The sequence below is a fragment of the Bos grunniens genome, chromosome 2 (genome assembly GCF_055505025.1).
Source record: "Bos grunniens cultivar Pamir isolate PY7600 chromosome 2, Bosgru_T2T1.0, whole genome shotgun sequence".
Lineage (NCBI taxonomy): Eukaryota > Metazoa > Chordata > Mammalia > Artiodactyla > Bovidae > Bos > Bos grunniens.
The window spans coordinates 100,403,744-100,428,890 of record NC_141166.1 but is presented as its reverse complement, the minus strand read 5'-3'; the positions used below and the strand labels follow the sequence as shown (position 1 = coordinate 100,428,890).

Below are 25,147 nucleotides of genomic sequence, written 5' to 3'. Positions count from 1 at the left end.
ACACTAACACAGATGAATGTCACAGGTGTAATTTTGAGCAAAAAAGATAAGTAGGAAAAAACTTTAAATGACCCTATTTACATAAAATTCAAAAACATGCAAAGTTATATATACTGTTTAAAGAATGAATCACATATGGAAAAGTGTAAAGAACAATAATTCAGAGGAGTGTTATTTCTGTGTGGGAGTAAGGTGGAGGCCCACAAGCATAGCTACTCATTTTTAATATGATATATACTTCATAATTAAAAACATGACTTTAGAGGTCCTAAAGTTCATACTCCCTCTCCCTAATTGTAAATGGGAAGAAAACAGCAGTAACAATCACACACATTTATGTAGTCTTGGTACCTTCGCTATGGCTACTGACCATAACCAAGTTGTTGATATTGTCTGTGTTGTTTCAGTTTCCACAGTGAAGACAATAGTAATAAATAGTAGTGAAGTGCGGATAATAGTAACACTTTCATAAAATGATTGTTAGATAACAGAGCACACGGGAAATGCTCCGCAAAAGGGCCTGGCACCCAGAAGAAGGCAGATGTCTATTATTTTGCTCACATCATGCATCAGCTTGGAGTGTTCCCCTCTATCTACTATCTACTGAATGGGGCTCATCCAAGGGCTGCAGACCTTCCCTTTTATGCGAGCTGATTTCTCCCTCTTTTAAATACTTAGACCTCCTGTTGTCTGAACCATTTATGAGGCATTTATCATGTATTTAAAAGATAAGAGATTTATATGAGTGGAAGCGAAATCAGAGTATCCCATGTATTTATTTATTTATTCATTCATCCTTTATGAGGCATTTATCAGGTATTTATTCTTTTATTCATCCAGCATCTCATGGGCTAGGTACTTGGGAACATAGAAGTGACTAAAACAAATACAGTCACGACATCCAGGATCCTGTGGCCTGGGGAGGGAGACAGACATTCAACAAATGAGCAGGCATATAATTATTTAATCCAGCTGTTGCTAAGTGCTATCAAGACGAATGTGGGATGCACTGAGAACTTGTCACAGAGGAAGCTCACTAGCCTGCAGAGTCAAGAAAGATTTTGAGGAAATGACGTTCAAGTTGAGACTTAAAGGATACACTGTTTCTATTGTCACCTTACTGCTGCTGCTAAGTTGCGTCAGTCGTATCCGACTCTGTGTGACCCCACAGACGGAAGCCCACCAGGCTCCTCTGTCCCTGGGATTCTCCAGGCAAGAACACTGGAGTGGGTTGCCATTTCCTTCTCCAATGCATGAAAGTGAAAAGTGAAAGTGAAGTTGCTCAGTCATGTCCAACTCTTAGCAACCCCATGGACTGTAGCCTACGAGGCTCCTCCATCCATGGGATTTCCCAGGCAAGAGTACTGGAGTGGGGTGCCATTGCCTTCTCCGATTGTCATCACAGACAATAAATATTTGTTTAGGATCTATAACCTGGGTGGAATGTCTATGCACATGTACTTACAGAAAAAAACAGCTGCAGGAGGTACCACGCTTTAAGTACCAAATGAACAGAATGTACCTTATACAGATATTTGGAATCCCCAAGGGTTAGACACCGTCTTAGAAACATTTACATAAAATGAGATTTGAGCAGGGCCTTAACTGGAGAGGTAGAAAACTAAGACAAGGGAGGGAGAAAACAGGCATTCCTGATAGGGGAAAATATAATATATGGGCAGAGCTAGGAAAAGGCAGGACAGATTTAGACAGGTTGCCTGAATCAAGGAGTGACGTAGGAGGTAATTAAAGACAAAGGGTTGGGTCACAGAGGAGCTTGCTTTATCTTACATGGAATTTTCTTCCTTTTTTGAAGGAATGACTTTCTTAAAGACTCTTAAAGAAAGCCTTGGACCCCTCTTTATTGAAAAATAAAAAGGAAAAGAAGGAAATTGTATTCATAAAGCTGCATACAATTTCAGGGGTTCACCACAATCCCCCTGAACCCCCATTTAGCAATCCCTGCTATAAGCAGGTAGCACTGAAAGGATGTGAGTAAAGGAAAGGTGGCATATTTCAAACTGTTTAGAAGCCTTCATTTGCCTGAGGGTTGGCAGTGAGGTCAACTGAGAAACTGTTGCAGGACAGTGCAAGCTGGAGCTCACACAGCCCTAAACTAACTCTAGACATTCATTAATAAAGTAAACTAGTATTTAGTGAGAGCTCGCTCTGGGACAGGCCTGGTGCTCAGTGTTAATGAAGAAGATCAGATCACTGCTCTCAAGGAGCTGCAAGCTAGACAGGATGAGAAAGGTAAGCAGTCACGGATGTGGAGGGAATCAGAGCAGCAACAGATTGCCTTACCCAAAATATATACAGCCTGTTCCGCAGAGAATCAAGTCAACATCTTTAATATCACGTTCAAGGCACTTCACAAAGTAGCCATACCTCACCTTTCTGCTGTCATTTCCACTTAGGTCCCAACGACAGCTTCTGTCAACACACACCTGCATCCTGCAGGTCGACCACACTAGACTCTTTGACTGTCTTCTGAGACTGTTTTGCCTTTTCCTGCCTCCGTTCTGTCACTATCTTCCTCCCACCAGCTGTGCCTGGTCAAGTGCCTACCTATTACCCATGGCTTTCCTGGTAGCTCAGATGCTAAAGAATCTGCCTGCAATGCAGGAAACCCCGCTTCGAACCCTGAATTGGGAAGATCCCCTGGAAAAGGAAATGGCAACCCACTCCAGTATTCTTGCCTGGGAAATCCCATGAACAGAGGAGCCTAGCAGGCTACATTCCATAGGGTTGCAAAGAGTTGGGAATGACTTAGAGACAAAACAACAACAAGGCCCAGCTGAGGTGTTGCCTTTGTGGCATCTCCCTATTCATTCTGCCCTGAGTTAACTGTGCGTGCCTCCGTCTCCCCCAATACTCACTAAGCTGGAGCAGGTAGGGTGTCCTCCTTTGACCTCATGCTGGGATGGGCCCAGTTTCCTGTACTGACAGGTGCTCAGTATACACACTGAACCCAAAGGCAACTGCCTGGGGAGAGAACAGGGCCAAGGGAGAGTTGGGAGCCATCAGCCAAGCCTTAGTGGTTGGAATCAGAAAAGGTAACTTCCTGTTCACTTACTCCTGGAAGAATTCACCCTGCCGGGAGGGCGGAAGGTCATCCCAGGCACACACCATGCACTTAGTAAATATAGGTTTAAAAATATAGGACATTCATATCCAGGTAACTCAGATCACCTATCTATGATACCTATTTATAATTAGAGCTTGGGGCTTCCCAGGTGGCACTAGTGGTAAAGCACCCGCCTGCCAATGGAGGAGACTTAAGAGATTAAGGTTTGATCCCTGCGTTGGAAGATTCCACGGAGGAGGCATGGCAACCCACTCCAGTAAGTATTCTTGTCTGGAGAATCCCCATGGGCAAAGGGTCTGGCGGGCTACAGCCCATGGGATCTCAAAGGGTCCGATACTACTGAAGCGACTTAGCACGCAGGCAACTCAGATCACACTATTTATAATGATATCAGTTCTCACAAGCTGAGGATAAAGTCTACTCTCACAATGACCAGTTTTGGATGCGGACTTCCACACTTCTGCTGCTGCTGCTGCTAAGTCGCTTCAGTCGTGTCCGATTCTGTGCGACCCCATAGAGGGCAGCCCACCAGGCTCCCCGGTCCCTGGGATTCTCCAGGCAAGAACACTGGAGTGGCTTGCCATTTCCTTCTCCAATGGATGAAAGTGAAAAGTGAAAGTGGATTATAATTGTTGTTTAATTATTAAGAAAAGAGCTTACTTGTAAAGGCCAAACAGTTATACAACTTAGTCATCCTTGCAAGTCTTATAGTGAAAGCGAAGTCGCTCAGTTGTGTCCGACTCTTTGCGATCCGTGGACTGTAGCCCACCAAGCTCCTCCGTCCATGGGATTCTCCAGGCAAGAATACTGGAGTGGGTTGCCATTTCCTTCTCCAGGAGATGTTCCCGACCCAGGGATCGAACCCAGGTCTCCCACATTGCAGGCAAACGCTTTAACCTCTGCGCCACCAGGGAAGTCTTATAGGGTCACTCAAATAGCTCTTGTTTTTAATACTTTAACAAGTGCGGGTGAAACCTCATTGAGCCATCACCTCACCTTCGTTTGGACTATCAAATACTCAGGACGGTGCCAAGGACGACTGAATTCTTTGGCTCGACCAGAGTCGCAACAGGATGGGTGCACATTTCGCTCTTTCGGGTACGAGGGGATGCGGGTGCCTTTCCAGGCCAGCTGCGTGAAAGGAAGAAGCCGTGCCTGACCGAGGTGCGTTAGGCAGACCACCCACCAGGGCGGTGCCAAGTCCCAGCCAGTGCCGCATCTCCTCAACTTTACTGAAGACGCGGCGGGGCTTCCTTCTGGCCCGCTAATCTGCGCGGTGCTCTGCTCTCCAGCCTAGGCGGGCAGCCCAACGCAGGTGCGCAGCGCTCTTTACGCGCTGTCTTCCCGCCCGGTATCCGGCCCGCCACCTCCGGGCCCCGCCCGCACCGCCCTGGGACCCACGACGGGCTGATGCGATTGGCCGAGGGCGGCGGGGGCGGGCCCGGGGCGCCCCGGGAGGCTGGGGGTTGGGGGCAAAGGCGGTGGAGGGGCTGACCTGGCGCACCCGGAGGGCTGGGTGCCGCGTGCCCCCGAAGACCCGACTGAAGCGCCGAGGCCGGCTCAGGATGAGGACGCGCTGGGCAACCCCTCGCCGTGCGGCAGAGCTGCTCATGCTGCTCCTCCCGGGCTTCGGGCTGGTGGAGCCCTCTGGCCACTCAGGTAACCGCGGGCGCGTCCGCCGGCCGGCTGGCCGGCTAGGGACCTCGACGCCGCCCGGTCGGCCGACTGTTCTTGATTCGGGTTCGGGCTGCGTGCCGGGGTCCTGTCACCTCTGCTGGACAAGTGAGCGGAAGGGAGGTGCGGGGAGAAGGCGCTCCGTTACCTTCCGGAGTCCTGGAGGAGCACGGAGTGGGACGAGGAGGCGCAGGGCTTTTCTCGTGCGGAGGGCCTGGAGTCCACCGTAGGGGAGGCACCCGGAGTGTCTTTTCTGAACGAGTCTCCCGCGCCTTCCTCGTCCTTTCGTCTGAAATCTTGCTTCGCTAGGGTTTAGGGCTTCTCAACAGCCCCCTCACCCACCCACCCACCTCACGCCGCATCCCGCCGTCTCGGCCCTCCTTCGCCCCTTGGTCACCTTGGCCACTCAGTGTCAAGAGGAGCTTTCCACCCACAGCGCCAGAATGAAACAGCGATTCTCTGACTTCAATCTATTCCTGGTGCCCGTCAAAAAGCCCTGTCTTCTACAATGACTATGGCCAAGACTCTGATATGATGCCCTCCCCCAATGCCTCGAGCAGCGACTCTTTCTTCTAATTGGCTTATCTGGCTCCAAACGTTTACCCCAACCCCCACCCCCAGAGGTCGAAGTTCCCGCAGTGGAGCCCAGGTTGCTTGCCCAGAGACCTCTTGCCTCTCTCTCACTTGAGAAGCAGGACGAGGAGCAGACACCCTTCGCTGATGCTCTGAGTAGTGCCTGCCCCACCCCCACCCCTTGGCAGCACCCGGAGTTTGCTTTTAATCTCTTTCTGCCTTGGCAAACGTGTACTGAGGACTTTGTTTCTTAGTCTGGCTGCTTCACAGACAATTAGTGAGCTGTCCCCACCTACCACTTCTGTCAACATGTCAGAATGAGGAAGTAAAAGATGGTCAAGGGAGTTTTTGAAAAACTGCGGTTTGCTTATGGTATTTACTTTCTTTGCAGTTAAACTGAGTTACTGTCTGATTGTTGAGATCATGAGTAGCATCATCTTATGTCAAGAACTTTATCGCTGACCTTGTTTTGATTCACCCTTCTGCATTCTTCTTTGATCCCCCCATATTGGAAACTCCCAAAAGGCCCTTATTGCTGTGAGAATTCTGTTCTGCCTGCCCCGATAATCCAGGGAGAAAATTATCATGGCAGCAGCTAACTGTGATGGAAACACACTAGCCTTTCAATCACTAAACTTGGCTTCCATGTGCATTTGCTTTATTTTATCTCTTTTGTCTCCCCCATAGAACTCAAGATTTTCTTAATTTCTGCAATCTCTGCAATTCCTGGCCTCTCTCATCAACCAAGAGCAAAGAGCTCGAACTTAATGCCATTCTTCTTGCAGGAGGTCCTCAAAGGTGTTTGTTTTCCTGCATCCTTCCCCACCTTGAGCACCTGCTCTGGTCAGACTTGTGGCCCTATTGAGGGAAGCGCTGGAATTTTGAAATCTCAGCCATTTGGGTAGCTTGTTTGGCACTGTGTCAGCTTCATGATGCTGGTGATGGTGTGTGCTTCATCACATGTGTGCAGCTAGGTTTGTGCAGGCTGTCTCCAATACTCAGATGCAGGGGAAGTACTTCTGTGTCCTTGGGAGGATGCCAATTGCTTAGTTAGCTTTTTTGCCTCCTTGGAGGGCTAGCAGCTTGAAGTACATTAATTCTTCAGAGACTCCTGAGGTTTTCATCAGCCCACACCACCCAATCTGAACTCCATGACTTTCTGACTCCTAGTACATTGCTCTGGACCCAACCATCACTTTAGGACTGTTTTTGAACTGGCAAATCCAGACTTCTGGGTCTCTCCTAGTGTACACTCTGCACATATAGTAGCAGCTCCACAAAATGCTTAACAGTGTGGGCTCAGGAAGTTCCCGTGAAACTAAAAAAGTTGCAATCTTCATCCGTCTTGCCTTCCAAAACCATCTCCTCTCCATATGTCTGTGGGTTACAAAATGTTGAGGCCCAGTTTTTCTTTGGAATGTGCAAAGCTCTTTGGTTTGGGTCTTGTAACACAGGAGTTACTTAACAATCAGACAATAAGAAAGAGCTTTCCTGTGATGGTCTAAAAATTCATTTTCAATTTATGATAATGCTACATAGCTATTTCCTCTTAAACATCAGTAGAATGTTTATATAAAATGAAACATTTAAAAAAGTGCTCTAGGGATGGTGAGGTGATGAGTCTTCTTTTCATCAACCTCTGTCTTTTAGACTTGTCTCAATGTTGTATTTGTAGGTAAATATTAAAATTCCCTTTAGGGCCAGTATAAAGTGAATAAGATGCAATATATGGCTATCAGTAAAGAATCTGTTTTATAAATTGCTCTGTAATCACCATTTCAAAGTATAATACATTTCTGATGTATTTCATAGACCCTTATTTAACAAATTTTTAAAATTATTTTCACATTTTTCAGACCTCCCCTACCCCAACCTACTTTCCCAATAGGGTCACAAGACTGGAGCAGAGTGAACAGCTTCTTTGTAAGGGTAAAGAAAGATATGAGGAACTATCATGAGACTACAAGACTCTCCCTAGGTTATATATTATGTATGAATGCTTGTACATTATATATGAAGACTAATGACAAGTTTCCTTAAATCATATCAATAATTAATGTATTAGCTAAGTGATCACTATTGGTGTCAAGCATTGATATTACATACTTGTAATATGTAATATTATGTAATATTCTAAATCTAGATTTAGAATGAGACAAGTATCTACAATCATAGATGTTAGAAGCTTGGAAACTCCTTTTCAACATAGCTACTCCACACCTCTCCTATAGTCTTTCAGAATTTCTACAACCTTGTTAAGTCCATGGGTGTCCTAGAAGTTAAACGTATATTAAATGAAAGTGAAAGCATTAGTCACTCAGTCATGTCTGACTCATGGAACCCTCTCCTGTAGTCCATGGAATTCTCCAGGCACGAATACTGGAGTGGGGAGCCATTCCCTTCTCCAGGGAATCTTCCCTACCCAGGGATTGAACCTGGATCTCCTACATTGCAGGTGGATTCTTTACTGTTTGAGTTACCAGGGAAGCAAATGGGAAAGGGTAAATTTTTGTTCTCTTCCAGAGTACTTATAAGGCAGCACTGTCACCTAAGTGCACATGCCCAATACAGATGGAATTCAAATGACCTAAAATGCTACTGGCATGATGTAATAAAGTTGTGGACATCTGTTCAGGAACAATATGCAGTGAACTTAGCAGAGCCCTGTAAAGCCTGCAAGGCTAGGAAAACTGAATTAGTGGAAGCATAGAGTGTTAGCACTGGAAGTAACGTAGATTTTTATACTCTACTGCTTTCATCTCACATTTGGAGATGAGAAGACCCTGAGGAGATTAACTGAATTCCCCAAGGTGTCCCAGCTAACCAGAAACAGAGGTAGATCTTCAGTCTAGGACCCCTAACTCCTTATTCTACTGCTCTCGCCACTGTTCTAAGCGCTGTAGCTAATCCATTAGATTCTGCAAAGGCAACTTGGAAAATCTTGGGTCAAAGAGCACAGAGCAAAGTGTCCAGGAAGGAGAGCAGGGAGATTACAGAGCAGGAGAGGGGAAGATCCAGCAGGGGTGCACTGCCCACTCTCCCGCAGAAGCCGACTCCTTTTTCTGCTAAGTACCTAATACTTTGGAGCACAAGAGAGGTGAGAGGGAAGAGGTTGGCAAAGAGTTATATCATAGTCTGATAATCTTCTGAGATAATATGTTTTCCTTTTTTTTTTTTTTGGCTAACTGTCTGCCCAAATTGTGTTCATAAGGTAGGGAACAGCAGAGTGATGTCAAAGAAGAATGAGGGATGGAAGCTGCTATTCAAACAGATCTAACTGCAACCCTAGGCAGTATTTTAAAATAGCAACTTGAAAGTGGAAATAGCTTAAGGTTTTAAACGATTTTGTTCTTGCTGTTCCTGTTATTTCTCTTGGTGCTGCTACTGCTATTTAAAACAAGCAAAAATTCTGTCCAGAGTTCAAACTGGAATTGAACTTAATCATATAGGTGTTATTTGCATAGTGAAATTTCCCCTCCAGTCCTTAGTATAAGAATTTTTAACTCTGCAAGCCTATGAAGTATTATTAGAAAAGGTGTTTAGTGTCAGTAAAACCACTGAATGTGACGTTGGCATCAAAATGAAAGTACCTTTTGGGAACTAAAATTTTACAGCTCCTTCTCCAGAACCCTTGGGTTCATTGACAAAGATTGCTTACATTTGTCTAAACTGCTTCAGGTCATCAACATGTTCTGTGCTATCGCTTCACAAAATGTTCCTTTGTAAAAGCGCTGACCAAATTGTACTATTGTAATTTGCTATAACAGATGTGAATCTTGCTCTACAGACTCAGTCCTGTGGCCACTGCTGAGTTTTCCAAATTTAATCAGACACATTAATGTCATGTAATAATTACCTTGCTGAAGTAGCCGAAGTGCAAGCAGGACAGAATTGTGTCCTGAAAAAGCTCAGGATATTTTTCATTGTCTACAGGCCACTTATCTAAAGAAGCTCTAAGGAGCTTCTTCATCTCATTAAATAAGGAGGAGGTCTCACTGAATGACAATAACAAATATGTATACTATTCTAAGTGTTTTACATGTATGAGCTCCTTTTATCCTTACATCCACCCTGTGAAGTACTGTTTTACAAAGGAGAAAGCTGATGCACAGCAGGTAAATGACACCCTGATCACACGGTCAATAATAGCAGAGCAAACTATTAATATAAAGCCAAGCAAACTGGCCCCAGAGCCCACGCTCTTAATCCTACACTGAACTGCCTCTCTGGCCACCACTGTCCTCCAACCTTGTGTAGAACGTTACAGTTTATACAGCTGGGAGGATGTTAACAGTCTGGGGGTGCTCAGACTCACTCTCCTTAGCAAGCAGGGCCAAGGCACATCGGCCACATAATTCAGAATCCCGAAATGTCTTTTCTGCCTGTCTTGTCTCAGGTAATGATCCATTCACCATCGTCAATGAAAACACAGGCAAGTGCATCACGCCGCTGAACGACTGGATAGTGGTAAAGGACTGCGACGAAACCAAGGACATGTTGTGGAAGTGGGTGTCCCAGCATCGGCTCTTTCATTTGCAGTCCCAGAAGTGTCTTGGCCTAGATATTACCAAACCCACAGATTCCTTGAGAATGTTCAGCTGCGACTCCAATGCCATGCTGTGGTGGAAATGTGAGCATCACTCTCTCTACGGGGCTGCCCAGTACCAGTTGGCTCTGAGGGATGGACACGCCATAGCAAGTACAAATTCATCAGATGTCTGGAAGAAAGGAGGCTCAGAGGAAAACTTGTGTGCCCAGCCTTACCGTGGTGAGTACTGGAGAGGGACTCTGACTTATTTGCTGCTGTATTTGGTGCAAGTGGCCTTGAACGTGTACCTCTGATCATACTTAGAGTCATACACTGGTGAGTCAAGTGAACTGGCCTCTAGTTCCAGGCACTGAGTAGTAACGTTGAGCTGCTTCTATGAGGTCAGTGCTATTTGCCGACTTTCACAGGGAAGGGTAGGAGAAGTTAGGTGCCTTGTCAGAGGTCTCACAGCCATTCTGTGGCACCTGGGGGTTTGAAATCTCTCTGATGCCTGAGCATATGTACTTTCCATGATTACATCCTGAATTCCAGAGAAAAGAAAATGTTAGAGTAACTGGAAGTCCCCTACACAGGATAAAAGTCAAATAACCTAATAAGGTTGACTCCATTCTAAGTTAAAAAACAAGAAGAAAGAGGGAAAAAAAAAAAAGGAAATGAATTTTTTTCTTGTCTGCAGATTTGGATGTAATGGAAAACTTTAAGAGTATTATGTGGCTTTATTTTTTTATTTTGGCATGGCTATCACACTGTATTTATGATTCAGTATTATAAGAGTAGACTTTTTCCTCAGTTGCCTCCAAAATAAGTATATGAATACAAATCTTCCTCTACTTCAATGTTGTTTTGTCTCAATAAACCCATCATAAATTGAAAATATCATAAGTTGAAAATGCATTTAATACACTTGTAACGAATATCATAACTTAGCCTGGCCTGCCTTAAATGTGCTCAGAATGCTTACATTAGCCTACAGTTGGGAAAAGCCACCTAAAACAAAGCCTGGCCTATTTTATAGTCACATGTTGAATACCTCTTGTAGTTTATTGAATACGGTACTGAAAGTGAAAAACAGAATGGTTGTGTGTCAGTTGTTTACCCTCGTGACTGTGTGGCTGACTGGGAGCTGTGGCTGCTGCTGCCCAGCATCAGAGAGAGGACTGTACCATGTATTGCTAGCCCAGGAAAAGATCAAAATTCAAAGTACAGTTTCACTGACTAGGTATCACTTTCATACCATCACAAAGTCAAAAAGTTGTATGTCATACCATCGTATGTCTGGAACTGCCTGCTTTGCCTTTGGGGGCACTGATCATGAACTTTGAGTCTAGAGACTTGGTTATAATGAATTTTTGAGTTTAAAAGGAAGTAGATTTATCTTTTAAACCTCCAAATGTAAATTAGCTCTCAGGCAAGCAAATCTTTCCCCATTATGTTGCTCTAAATTATATCAAATGTTGAATGTGTGGGTATCTATATACATTTGTATATGTTTCATTATATTATCTTTGTCTTACTTGTTATCTCATGTGTACTCTTCTTTGTAAATTTACATAGCTTTACAGAGATTTTTTCCTCTTCTTTTAAGCTAAATTTGGCCTCCCATCTTTTTTGTACCTGAACAGGTTTTTCTCCTGGAGAAACCACCTCTTTCCATTTCCTAGTGAGGGTGCAGCAGCTTCCGAGATGTCAGGTTCTGCTGTTATGGGAAGTGTCAGAGAATCAGAGATGGGGTTTTCCTTTTCTTCAGTCCTCAACCCTTGAGTAGTTGAAAAGTCTGCTTCTGCTAGCCACCTTCCTCCTAACCTTAAAAAGCAATTGCTTTTTGGATACCACTTTAAAAATGTCAAGCTTAAATTTTGTGCTATAAAGCCTTTCTCTCACTTGGCAGCCAAGAGAAAACATGGAACCATGCGAATTGCCTTTTGAACTGGATTTAACTTGTTTCATTATATTTGTTCAAAGATCGGAAACAATTTTCTTGGCTGGGCTCCTTCTGTCTTCTGCTCCTAACTGAGGGACATAGTTGTAATTATAAATTCCCTCAGTCCCCCAAATGCCTTTATTTCAATATAACTAGTTTCCTTTATAATCCTATGTGTTTTATTTTACACATTTATGTTTTTCTGAGAAGGGGCTCACACGTTTCACACGGCTGCCGAAGTTATCAGTGGCACAAAAAAGGTTAAAAACCCACCTAGGGCATCACCCCAGAGAAAGCTGAACAGTGCTCACCAGCAAGAGCCCACAGGCTGTATTTGACCTTACCAAATACAGTATTTTAAACACTAAATATCCAACTAACAAGCAAGACAAGATGCATGTAGTCCTGACTTATCAGCATATATCTTGAGTTTTCATTTGCACTGACACCAGGGCCAAACTTGCCTCTTCTCCATTCCTCTCCAGGTGACGGGTACCATCCAAGTTGCACGTCAGAAATCTACAAGTCACCCTAGAGTTCCTCTGCTCTTCTCTGCCACCATTCAAAAGTAGTCAGATATTAAGTCCTGGCAATTTTACTCTTTTAAAATTTTGTAGTCCCTTCTTGTTCTTGGGTTGGAGAGTGATGTCTTAAGTTAAAGACTTTCTCTAGATATGCTCTCTCAAACTTCTCATATTGGACCCCGCCCCCTCCTTATCTTATTGTACAGAATAAGAAAGATAAGATACCAGAGTCCAACAAAGTGAAGTTCAAGGTAACCCAGCTTGTTACGGCAAAAACCAGGATGACATTCCTCAGATATAGCTTCTTTACTTTTCGCTTGGCTTCTGCTATATAATTTTTTTTACTTCTAATATAAAAACATTTATCTGTCATTTTGTTCTGGGTTGCCTCTCTCCTCACCCCCATCCTGTGTGAGCCATGCTCCTCTCAGAAAAAATTTTCACTGTATAAATTTGATGAATTAATTGATCTTGACTGGCATCCACATATGCATTTATATCATTAAGATATCTTGGCCTCACACTAGCACCCCTCAAGTTTTGAATGTTTGGTGAATCACGCAGAGGAAGTAGACTTTCAGTGGTGGGTGGGGAACCTGTAAAAGTGTCTGAATTCTAAGCAACTTAGAAGTCTGCCAAGCTCTTTAAATATTGAAGCTGTTTTTTTCTTTTGCTACCAAAGAGGTTAATGTTAATTTTCTATGTAAGCATCTCATCTCATAGATGTGTGCTTATTGCAGAGTAAGATGTGGTTTTAAGGCTGCCAACATCAGAAATTCATACATTCAAAGGGTATCTTAGGAAAGCCTGTCTCTCTGGGGAGATCCTTGGGAGTTAAGGGGTCCAATAACATCAAAGAATGTGTAAGAATAAAAGTCTTAGTGAATAATTAGCATAATTTAGCTGCTGCTGTTGTGGTTGTTATATGCTTATCATTCTTCAAAATGTATTGTGAACAGGAGAGCTTTTTAATTGAAGCCCAGCTTTGAGCTATGACACTAACTTGAAGCCTGAGAAGGCAGCCATTGATATCACACGTTGTCCTTATATGTCAAGGACTCAAGGAGAGAGCCAGTTTCGATCCCTGTCACAGCTGAATGACTGAATGTTTCACTTAACGACTGCAAAAACGGGGATTTCACAGATAAGTGTAATACTTGCCCCACTGATCTTGTGGGCTTATGGGAAAGAGCAAGTGAAAGCATTTTTACAAGTCTTACTAAAAAAAAAAAAACCCTCATGATTCTACAAATCATAGTCATTGTGCTCACGGACTCTCCTTTTAAGTGCTGTGATATAGGAAGAGAAATCAGTCATGTGCTATTGGGAGTTTTGTTATGGTTAAAAATAAAAGGTAGATAATAAGTAGAATCCTTATAAAATATAAGGTCAAATTGCTCTTTAACCAAAGTATACCATTCAAAACCATTTATATGTCAGAGGAAAACAAAACCAAAATCCTTAAAAGATTGTTTGCAAGTAAAAACATCTACATTATTTTCCTGTACTGCTGAATACATTCTAAACTGTTAAGCCTCACATTTCAGCTAAACAAGCAATTGAGAATAATAAGGAATGTGGAATCAAATTCTATCTTAAACACCTTTTTAAGCAAATCTATGAGACATTTTGAGGGACCCAACTTGCATGGTAAATGATGATAAAATCTGATTATTATCCTCTACATATAATAGTCATTATTTGATCTGATAACAACCATGGTTTTAAACAAATTATGGAAAAGGGGACCGAAATAGTTATAGGGTTAGCTGTTCTATAAGACACCTCTCTAAAGGAACTGTTACCAACATAAGTATTTAGCACTTCTTCTGGCATTTCCATGTATATTTGAGGTTGGAATTGTTCTTCAGTTTCTCTCCATGTACCAGGGAAAATTTGTTGACAGGAAAGGCTAGTTCTGCTACCTTGCTGGCCACCAGCTGGTTCCGTGACTGCCCTGCTGACTCTGGTTCTTCTTTCATAACCTGAATTACCACGTCCTATCCCTCTCCAAGAGACTGCTGAGAAACTCAGCAGCCTTTTCTCCTACTTCCTCAAAACTCTCAGCTTTGATTCTACCACCAGTCTGTAACAGTGGAGCTATTTGTGCATCTCTCTAACTCCACAGTTGGTTTCAAAGCCCACACCCAGCCTCAGTGATTCCAAAATATTTTGCTGGCCTCACTCTTACTAAAGAAAATAGAATTTAGGTTTCCTCTCAAGCAGACACCCCTTTTGGTGACTTTCTCTGCCATCCAGAGGAGTCAGTTTATCCTTACATGATAAAGCCAGGATCTTTTAGCTCCTCATCACATCACAATAAATGAAGCTTTACCTGATCATCTCACTGAATCTCATGAACAACGCTATGAGCTGATATCATTATTCCTAATTTTCAAATGCAGAAACGGAGACTGATAGAGGTTGGAGAGCTTGCCCACAGCCACACAGTTGGAATTGCCACATGGTGCAGCCCGCCTAGATACTGGGTTCTCATAAGTATGAAAACATCTTTCAAAACGGTTTTAGAAGGTAGTTAGCTAAAGCTGAGTATCTAGTTTTTAACTCTTCTTTCCTCTACTTTCTCCCCAACCCACAGAGATCTATACTAGAGATGGGAACTCTTTTGGGAGACCTTGTGAATTTCCCTTCTTAGTTAATGGGACCTGGCATCATGAGTGCATTTTTGATGGAGATCGCAGTGGGCCATGGTGTGCAACCACCTTAAATTACGAATATGATCAGCAGTGGGGCATCTGCTTACAACCAGGTATGTATGGGCTGGTGAACTTTGTAGGTGGAAAGAAAAGGATACTGTTCCTATGTGGCAAAGGGGAAAGGGAAGAGTCCCATGATTACTCAAAAATGACAGCAACAGATATCCTAGAGAAGGAGTGTATATTTGAGGGAAGACAGGGAAGTCGTGTGTAGCTAAGAACTTACTTTTAGAAGTGAGCCAGGAAGAGAACCAAGACAGGATGCTGTCACTGAAGGCAGATGATGAGGAAGTCTGCTGTACCACAGATACTTCAGGAAGAGGACCAGGCTACTTCCTGGCTATTGCCAGGAGCAGTCAGGAAAATTGCTAGTGGCCTTAATAGAACAGTTTCAAAATTAAGAACTATTTTTTAATGGCCAATAAGTTAAAAGCATCAACAGTAAATAGAAAGGAAAAAGCTCCAGTAATAGTAATGGTTATTACTTATAGCAGCAATAGTTATCTCTTGGCCCTGCCAAATATCAGGTGCTATTCTAAGTACTCAACCTTTATTAACTCATTTACTCTATACACAGTTTTGTAAGGTAGGTTCTATTATTTATCCTCATTTTGTTGTTGTTTAGTTGCTAAGTCCTGTCAGACTCTTTTGTGACCCCATAGACTGTAGCCCTCCAGGCTCCTCTGTTCATGGGATTTCCCAGGAAAGAATACTGGAGTAGGTTGCTTTTCCTTCTCCAGTTGATATTCCTGACCCAGGGGTGGAACTTGGCTCTCCTGCATTGGCAGGTGGATTCTTTACCACCAAGACATCTGGGAAGCCCATGTACCCATATTACAGATGAGCAAAGCGAGGCACTGGAGAGTTAAATCAATTGCCTAAGGTTACATAGATAATAAATTTCAGAGCTAGGATTCAGATTCAGCTCTGGAGCCCTTGCCTCAAACAACTACATTATCCTGCCTTATTCAGTAGCGAGTCTGATGAAATTAGTAATGCTGATCTCTCTTTAAGAGAAGCTGAGCTTCAAAATGTAGAGTCCTAAGCAACTTGAAGAGATTATGTCAAGCCAATCATTCTCAAACTTCAGGTTGCAACAGAATTATTTGGAGAGTTTGTTACAATACAGATTTGTGGGGCCAACCTCCAGAAATTGTAATTTGGTAGATTTTGGATGGTATCCAAAACTTTGCAGTTTAGTGAGTTCCCAGATGATGCTGATGATGGTCTGGGGATCGCACTTTAAGAATTACTTTTCCAGGTAGAGGCAAAGGCTTTTCAACACTTAGAACTTATTGAAAGATAAAAAGCCAACATTTATTCCACCTGTAATTGATGACAAGCTGGGTTCGGTCAGCCAGGCACCAATTTTATTTCAGTCTTACTATAGTCTGGATCATGGGCTTCCCCAGTGGCTCAGTCTTACCATAGTCTGGATCATGGGCTCCCCATTGCAGCAGTAAAGAATCCGTCTGCAATGCAGGAGCCATAGGAGACACAGGTTCGATCCCTGGGTCAGAAAGATCCCTTAGAGGAGGGCACCCATTCCAGTATTCTTGTCTGGAGAATCTTGGACAGAGGGGCCTGGTGGTATACAGTTCTTAGGGTTGCAAAGAGTTGGATGTGACTGAAGCGACTTAGCCTAGCACAAAGTCTGGATCAGAAACTTTAGGGATTGTGGAGAGGCTTAGACGTTATTCAGAGCAAACCGTCATTTCTTAGGTGAGGAGCAGCAGACCTAGATTGATGAAATAGCCTGTCAGTGTCAGACTGTATTTGTGTGGAGCCTGGTAGATCTCCCAGGATTCTGACCTTCATTTCCCAGTGTGTTCCACCTTGTTCCACCTTGTTCATTCCCCATCCCATTCCACCTTGCTGCCTTGACTGACGTGTGTCTTGGTGCCTTTAGCCTACTTTGGAGGAAAGCAGGGGTTATCAGTGCATTCATGTGCCTCCCTTTCTACAGAAGTGAGATTGTGAGTTTCTTAAATCTGAGGACTGCTAAACCATAGAGATTGTATTTTACAGCAAATAATACATTACCGTCCTGCTGAAATCTTCCAGATTTACAAGTGTTTTGCCTTAGTGATAAAAAAAGAACCTTTAGGTAATGCACTTGCAAATCCACCTACTTTGTTTTTACCAAATGTCACAACCACCTCTGTTGTGGTTTAGGACATTCAGAAATGGCTGAAGAAGCAGTGTATGCCATTCGGAAAATCAACAACACCAGAGTTAGACAGCTGTACTCTGGTTATAGCTCTGCTGCTAATGTCCCTAGATCCTTGTTCCTATCTGTGAAATGAAGACATTACACAAAAGGATCTCTAAGGGCCCTTCCCGCTTGAGGGTCCATAGGTTATGGGAGACCCTTTGGAAGATCCCACATGAAGCCAGGGATACACTTAACGTAAGCTCTGTTGGTTTTTCCTTCTTGTTGGGAGCACATGGAGGCCCTGAGTATATTTTTGAACTAATTGTATCAAGACCTACATATCTGTCCTGGAAAGAGCTTGAAGGTTCTTCATCTGAAGTTATGCATGTTCTTGAGATATTTGTTGAAGAAAAACGATGTTCACAATGTACATGTATATTTATATATACATATATAGTCTTCCCAGGTGGCGCTAGTGGTAAGGAATCTGCCTGCCAATGCAGGAGACACGGGAGACATGGATTTGATCGCCGGGTTGGGACGATCCCCTGGAGGAGGAAGTGGCAACCTACTCCAGTATTCTTGCCTGGAAAATTACATGGGTAGAGGAGCCTGGTGGGCTACAGTCCATGGGGGTCACAAAGAGTCAGACATGACTGAGCACACACACACATGCACACATATGTACATACAGACATATAGTGCGTATATAATGTTAGTTCTGTAAGATTAGTCATATATTACATCATCTTTTAAAATATAAGGAGAAACTAGACTGAGTTTCGCAAATAAGGTGTCACTGCGCGTTAAATCTTAGGCACTTAAGCATTGTCTAAACACACACACATGCAAACACGTTCAGTGGTTTCACTGCAGAACATGGGCAAACCCCTCTTTGGTCTGATACCATCTTCAAGTGAGCCGAGGGGTTGAACACAGGTAAATACTCCTGTTCTTAGGCAGAGGGTAGGCGTGGGCTAAAATGTGACATTATAACCAATGGGGTTATATAAAAGGAGAGTAGAAGCTAGAAGCAGCATGGAAGCTTTAACTAGTCTAAGTCATTTCCTGTCCTGTGAGTTTGGTTTTTTCATCTAACCAAAGAATCAAAATATTGTCTAGTACAACAATGACAGCCTCAATCTTAGCATATCTTAAGAGTATGCAAATTGGATGGCAGTATTTGTAAGTACTCTTAGTAACAGACAACATTATGCCCTTATTTTATGATCACTGACATATCTTTTTATCAACAGAAAGTGGCTGTGAAGATAATTGGGAAAAGAACGAGGAGATTGGAAGTTGCTACCAATTTAATATTCAGGCAACTCTTTCTTGGAAGGAAGCTTACGTTTCATGTCAGAATCAAGGAGCTGACTTACTGAGCATCAACAGTGCTGCTGAGTTAACTTATCTTAAAGGTAGGTTTAAAGAGAGGGGATATATGTATACCTATGGCTGATTCATGTTGAGCTTTGACAGAAAATAACAAAATTATATAAAGCTATTATCCTTCAATAAAAAAATTTTAAAAAAGTAGGTTTAAGTTGCTTGTGGTGGAGCAAATTGCTGAGATGGTAAAGGTGCTGTCTTCTATTTTCATGTCTAGGTATGTTGCTTTCTTCTATATTTCTCTGTCTTTTCCTGGGATTTAACACCAAAGCCCCCAAGTGAAAAAATACTGAATATAATCCTACTCAGTCCATTGAAAGTGCATCTCATGATAAAGACCAAGAGAGGTAAATATTCAGAAAACAAGGTGAGGTAGCAAGATTAAACTGCTAACTGAAGCCTAAATGAAAGGATCTGAAAAAAGGTGAACATTGAACACTTTGAACATTGAACAGTAGAGAATTTGAGGAGAGTGGAGAAGATTGTTGAGTTGAAGTAGATCACCTCAGTAAAAAACTTCACATTTACATCCGTGGATTCAACCAACTGTAGATTGTATAGCTCTGTAGTATGTATTTAGTGAAAAGAGTCGGCATGTAAGTGGACCAGCATGGTTCAAACTCATGTTTTTCAGGGGGCAACTATAAATTAATCATCATTACAATGCCATAAGACAAGTATTTTTATCCCCACTTACAGATTAGGAATCATTGTTTAGAAAGAATACACCCAACATCCCAGAGCTATGAAGTATCAGAATTGGAATTTGAATTTCAACATATGTATAACTCCAGAACCCTTACTTCTTTACTGTAGTACTTACTCCTCTTACATCCCTTTCTTTGTTTTCATCATTGAAAACCTACTGGACTTTTACATTCGCACCCACAATGTATGAGGCTTTCCTTTTCTCTACATCTTCTCCAACATTTTTTGATTCTTGCCCATTTGATAACAGGCATGAGGTGATATCTCATTGTAGTCTTGATTTGCACTTCCCTAATAACTAGTGATGTCAAATATCTTTAATATGTTTGTTGGCCGTCTGTCTATGTGTCTTCTTTGGAACAGTGTCAGTTCAGATCCTATGCCCATTTTTAAATTGGGTTGTTTGGTTTTTTGTTTTTGAAATGTATGAGTTTTTTGTATATTTTGAATATTAACCCCTTATAGGATAAATGATATGCAAATATCTTCTCACATTGGTAGGTTCTCTTGTTGTGTTGGTAGTTTCCTTTGCTGTGCAGAAGCCTTCTGGATTTATACAGGCGAGTTTGTTTACTTGTGCTTTCGCTTCTTTTGCCTAAGGAAATATATCCAGAAACATTCTAAGACTGATGTCAGAGAACATACTGCCTATGTTTTCTCCTAGGAGTTTTATGGTTTCAGGTCATAGATTCAGATTTTGAATCCATTTTGAGCTGATTTTTTAATATGGTACAAGACAGTGGTCTAGTTTCATTCTTTCGCACATGGTGGTGTCCAGTTTTCCCAATGCCATTTATTGAAAGGACTATCCTTTCTCCGTTGTATGTTCTTTGTTATAAATCAGTTGCCCATATATGCATGGCTATATTTCTGAGCTCTCAATTATGTTCTTTTGATCTGTGTGTCTGTTTTTCCTGCCAATACTATACTGTTTTAATTACTCTAGCTTTGTGATATAATTTGAAATCAGGGAGTGGTTACCTCCAGCTTTGTTTTTTTTCTGAGGATTGCTTTGGTTATTTGGGGTCTTTTGTTGTTCCATATGAATCTTGTTTGTATAAAATTTTGTTCTATTTCTATGAAAAACATCACGGAGAGACCTTGAGAGTGTTGTGTTGTGTGAAATTAGTCAGACATATAAAGACAAGTACTGTATGGCTTTACTCGTGTGACATATTTAAATAAACAAATACATAAACAGCAAAACAAAAACATAGATAGAGAACAGAATAATGGTTATAAGATGAGAAGCAGGAAGAGAAGTGGGTGAAATGGCTAAAAGTGGTGAAGTGGCTAAAAGAAGTCAACTATATAGGAACAGATGGAAACCAAAATTTGGTGGTGAGCACGCCACCAAATATAGAAGTTGAAATATAATGTTGCACACATGAAACTTAGTTATAAACCAGTGTAACCACAAAAAAAGTCTGCTGGTCTTCTGTCATGGTTTTTGGCTTAAACTTTATTCAGATCTCTTTCTTATTCTTTTAACGCTTTCTTGTGTTATTCAGAACTTGAATAATCAGATCTCTTGAATGGAAATCTGTCAAAGAAACATAATTTTGGCTACTGTTAGGCAATGGAATTCTATTCCAGACCCCGCTGAAAACTTACAAAAAATACTATTGAAAATTAAAAGTTTCAATAAATTTGTCTCCCAGAATACTGACATTTGGAAGCTAATGGCTTCTGTGAGGGAAAAAGTTGTCAAAGTGTGACTGTCAACACCAGTCCAAACAGTCTGATGATGCATTTGAAGGAATAAATGTTGCAGGATTTCTTTATGCATCAATTTTCTTTAATAACAAGTAATAGAGGATAATGAGTTATGGATTCAGTTGTCTGCTGTCCCTGGCCACACACTCCCCACAATTTTTTGCTTATCAGTAATGTCAGATGTGCAGTCCTTTCTAATTTTCCAAGCTTCTTTTTCACTGTGAGTGCTCAATATGCCTAATTATGATTGCTGATTTCCTAAGACCTAAGAAAGCTGTACTTTGACATCTGAAACTGAGAGTAACCAAATCTGAAGCATTTCTTGAAATTTCTGTTAATATTGTTTCCCTTCCCTGAAAACTAGCAGGTGTAAACAGTGGACTGGGAATAGTGAGGCCCACAAAAGGGCTTCCCAGGTGGTGCCAGTGGTAAAGAACCTGCCTGCCAATGCACGAGACACAAGAGATGTGGGTTTCATCCCTGGATTGGGAAGCTCCCCTGGAGAAGGGAATGGCAACCTGCTCCAGTATTCTTTCCTGGAAAATTCCATGGACAGAGGAGCCTGGCAGGCTATGGTCCATGGGGTCGCAGAGTCAGACATGACTGAGCGACTGAACATACAACACACACACAAAAGTGAGTCAGAAATTTGTGATCAAAGTGCTTGGTCTAGTCGGGGAAATAAGAGTTGTACAGACACAAACATAGTGGGGAATGTTATTCCCAAATGATCTCTGGGTTTGGTAGCTAGTGGTTGGATGGGACTAGGGAATTTGCTGACAGAAATAAAGTAGGATCGTCCCTCTTGAAGATAAATCCCACACAGTCTAAAAGAGCATTCTTTCTTCTCTGTGCCTGCCCTGCACCTAATTAGTTTATTTTGATTTTGTTTTACTAATACAAGGGGCCTACCAGTGGGGGATTCAGTTTGCTCATATTCACTAGATTTTGTTTGGGAGTCGAATGTCCTGTGGCTCTGTCCTTCTCAGGGACCTCTAATCATAGATTGATCCCAGAGCTACAAAGGAGGACCTACAATCCCCAGAGCAGGAACAGCACATTTCTATTCTCCTCAATTTGTCTCTTTCCTGAGAGACTGCTCACTTTGAACTCCCTTGATAGTTGGCCCAAGGCTAGGACATGTCTAGGTCAGGGCCCCTGCTGGCTGTGGCCTTTCTGATGTTCCTCTCAGATGCATGACCATTATCAGGCCCTACAGTTTCTCACTGTGGGGAGAGGAATAGAAATATAGAGTCACGTCTGAAAAGGGGTATTGGGGATGGTCAAGAATACCTAGTTCAGTGGACTTGCCCATTGATTAGACATAGGGACTTAAGCTAGCAATCATCTTTTTGTTGATGGCAAAGACAGGCAGAGACAGAGTCTCAAATTAGTCCACACCCGCTTCCCTGGTGGCTCAGACAGTAAACAGTCTGCCTGCAGTGTGGGAGACCTGAGTTCAATCCCTGGGCCAGGAAGATCCCCTGGAGAAGGACATGGCAACCCACTCCAGTATTCTTGGCTGGAAAATCCCATGGATGGAGAATCCTGACAGCCTACAGTCCATGGGGTCACAAAGAGTCAGACGTGACTGAGTGACTTCACTTTCTTTTCTTTTCTTTCTACCAAACATTCCTCCAAATGTACCATAGCATTCCTTGCTTGGACTAGATGAAGGAAAAAAGTCCAGCTCCAAATTGTCCAGACCATGTAAGAAATCCCAGACCAGGGAAGAAATCCCTACCCTTTGCATTTGCCCAACCAGAGCCTTTCAAATTTATCACATCCACAGAAAGACACACACAAACTTTTGAGCACTGGTGTTATCAGCATAGTCACAATTTTAAAATCTTATGATTCTAGTGAGGAATAAGGCATGAGTCATCATCAATACAGATCACAAATAGAACATGGTGATGAAGTAAACAGGAGCCTGACACCTTCAAAACATCATTTTGTTCCATTGTAAATGTTTACTTTTTGTGTGCAGGTGAACAATAGGATTATTCAAAGGAAGCAGTACGGTTATTCAGAATTCCTGCTGGGGGATATCTGAAAAGGTTTCATGGAAAAGAGGGCATTGAACTTGGATAGATGGGAAGGGTTGGTCCCCTATATAGTATCCCTGGTTAGAAATGAATGAATGAAAGGAATTCTGAATGTCAGGTATGGTTAAATCTGGAGTACCATATATATGTCATAATTTCCAGGACTGCTTTAGGAATGCTGGAAAATCAATCCCATTTACTAATAAAGAAAGATGTACATTAGATTAAATCCTCAAGGTCTTGCTGTACCAGTGCTGACAGCCCTTGTTTATGCTAACAAGGTGAAAAAAAAGGAAAAATCCAGAGTTCCCTTCAGCGTTCTCTTCAAGCCATCTACTCAAACATCCACCTCTCCTTCCTTAGTAGAGAGGGTATCCTTATCTCTCTCCTTGAGAAAAGTGAGGTCAACCCTTAGTTTCTCACTATCACACTTACAATTTTTTCTCTATCTATGCTGTTATTTCTCCATCTGGTTCAATGTTAACCACTTCCTCCAAGCTGTTTGTAATCTCATCAACTGTTTATTCTCTTATATTTTTATCAAAACTCTATGGACTCTTCCCAAATAGGCTATAAACTTGTTTAAACATCTACCATTAAATTTTTTCCCCCTGGATCCTGAACCCCTGCTTCTATCTTTCACAGTGAAGCTCCTGGAAAGCATAGTGTATCCTTATATTTCACCCTTAACCTCATATTTATTTCTCACTGGAGTGATAATTGGTCCTCTGTTCCTACCATCTTCTTCCCAGAATCTTCATTCTATTTTTTTTCAATACACATGGACCCAGACAACCATGGAAGAACTGAACAAGCTAATGGAGAAGCTGAATTGGATTAACTTAGCAGCCTTTGGGTTTCTCAATAGACAGAAGTTTTGTTGCCTGTCAGCATCACCTGCCTTTGTTGGATACAGTCCCCTACAGGGTTCCTGCCTTATAATCAAGACCTGCAGATGTTTTGCTAGTAGTATAAACTTAAGTCTAGATTATTAATAACACATAATTTTGTCACTTTTTAAACCTGTGTAATTCTTACAGGAAAAGAAGGCATTGCGAGAATTTTCTGGATTGGTCTAAATCAGCTGTACTCTGCTAGAGGCTGGGAATGGTCAGACCACAGGCCATTGAACTTTCTCAACTGGGACCCAGGTAACTGCCTGCTCTTCCATTTACAAAGCATAAACTTCAAAAAAAAAAAAAAAAAACAACCTTCCCACTCCCTGGGAGCTTATACAAATTTCAGACTCTCAGAAGAATTTTTTTTTCCTTGAACCCTTCTTTATTGTGATTCCATTATAGCCAAGTTGACCCCCACCATGGGCAACTGAGCATTTGTCCCTAATCTTTAGAGTGACCCTGCATCTTTAGGTAGGAGCAGAAAGAGCCCCACTCCACAGCCCAGGAACCTTTCTGTGTCCCTGAGAGGACTTGACATGTCCATGACTGACCCATATTGCATTTCATCTGCAGCTTAACTCTAATATGGCAATAATTCAGTTCAGTTGCTTAGTTGTGTCTGACTCTTATAGACCCCATGGACTGCAGCACACCAGGCTTCCCTGTCCATCACCTACTCCTGGAGCATGCTCAAACTCATGTCCATTGAGTTGGTAACACCATCCAGTGGAAATAATTCCTCATTCTCAAACTGCTGAAGTCTTCTACTGCAGCACCCAAGTACTGACAACATAATGGTTATATTTTCATATACAAATAAATATCCTTAAGAAAATTTTATAGTGAATAAAACAAAACCCTAGTTAGCCAAAAGCTTTTCACCCTCCCCAAAAAAGGTTTGCTGCTAAGTCACTTCAATCGTGTCCGACTCTGTGCGACCCCATAGACAGCCCACCAGGCTCCATCCCTGGGATTCTCCAGGCAAGAACACTGGAGTGGGTTGCCATTTCCTTCTCCAATGCATGAAAGTGAAAAGTGAAAGTGAAGTCGCTCAGTTGTGTCCGACTCTCAGCGACCCCATGGACTGCAGCCTACCAGGCTCCTCCATCCATGGGATTTTCCAGGCAAGAGTACTGGAGTGGGGTGCCATTGCCTTCTCCAAAAAAGGTTTAGATATCTTTTT

General features: G+C 42.3%; 1 protein-coding gene and 1 long non-coding RNA gene across 4 annotated transcripts in view; one reads left to right on the top strand and one right to left on the bottom strand.

Moving 5' to 3' along the window:
- Positions 1-720: 720 nt before the first annotated feature.
- LOC147378409 (uncharacterized) lies at positions 721-4,700 on the bottom strand. Its single transcript, XR_015146896.1, has 3 exons — positions 4,584-4,700; positions 4,085-4,219; positions 721-916 (listed from the first exon to the last, which is right to left on the bottom strand). It is a non-coding gene; the product is annotated as an uncharacterized LOC147378409 (long non-coding RNA).
- LOC147378406 (CD302 antigen) overlaps positions 4,616-25,147 on the top strand; it is a 124,684-nt gene continuing 104,152 nt past the window's right edge. For all 3 annotated transcript variants that reach the window (XM_086355213.1, XM_086355195.1, XM_086355194.1), the window contains exons 1-5: positions 4,616-4,747; positions 9,732-10,103; positions 14,929-15,099; positions 18,458-18,622; positions 24,106-24,216. In XM_086355213.1, the coding sequence (XP_086211339.1) occupies positions 4,654-4,747; positions 9,732-10,103; positions 14,929-15,099; positions 18,458-18,622; positions 24,106-24,216 (913 nt within the window). In that variant the 5' untranslated portion in view covers positions 4,616-4,653. The remainder of the gene's footprint in view (positions 4,748-9,731; positions 10,104-14,928; positions 15,100-18,457; positions 18,623-24,105; positions 24,217-25,147) is intronic.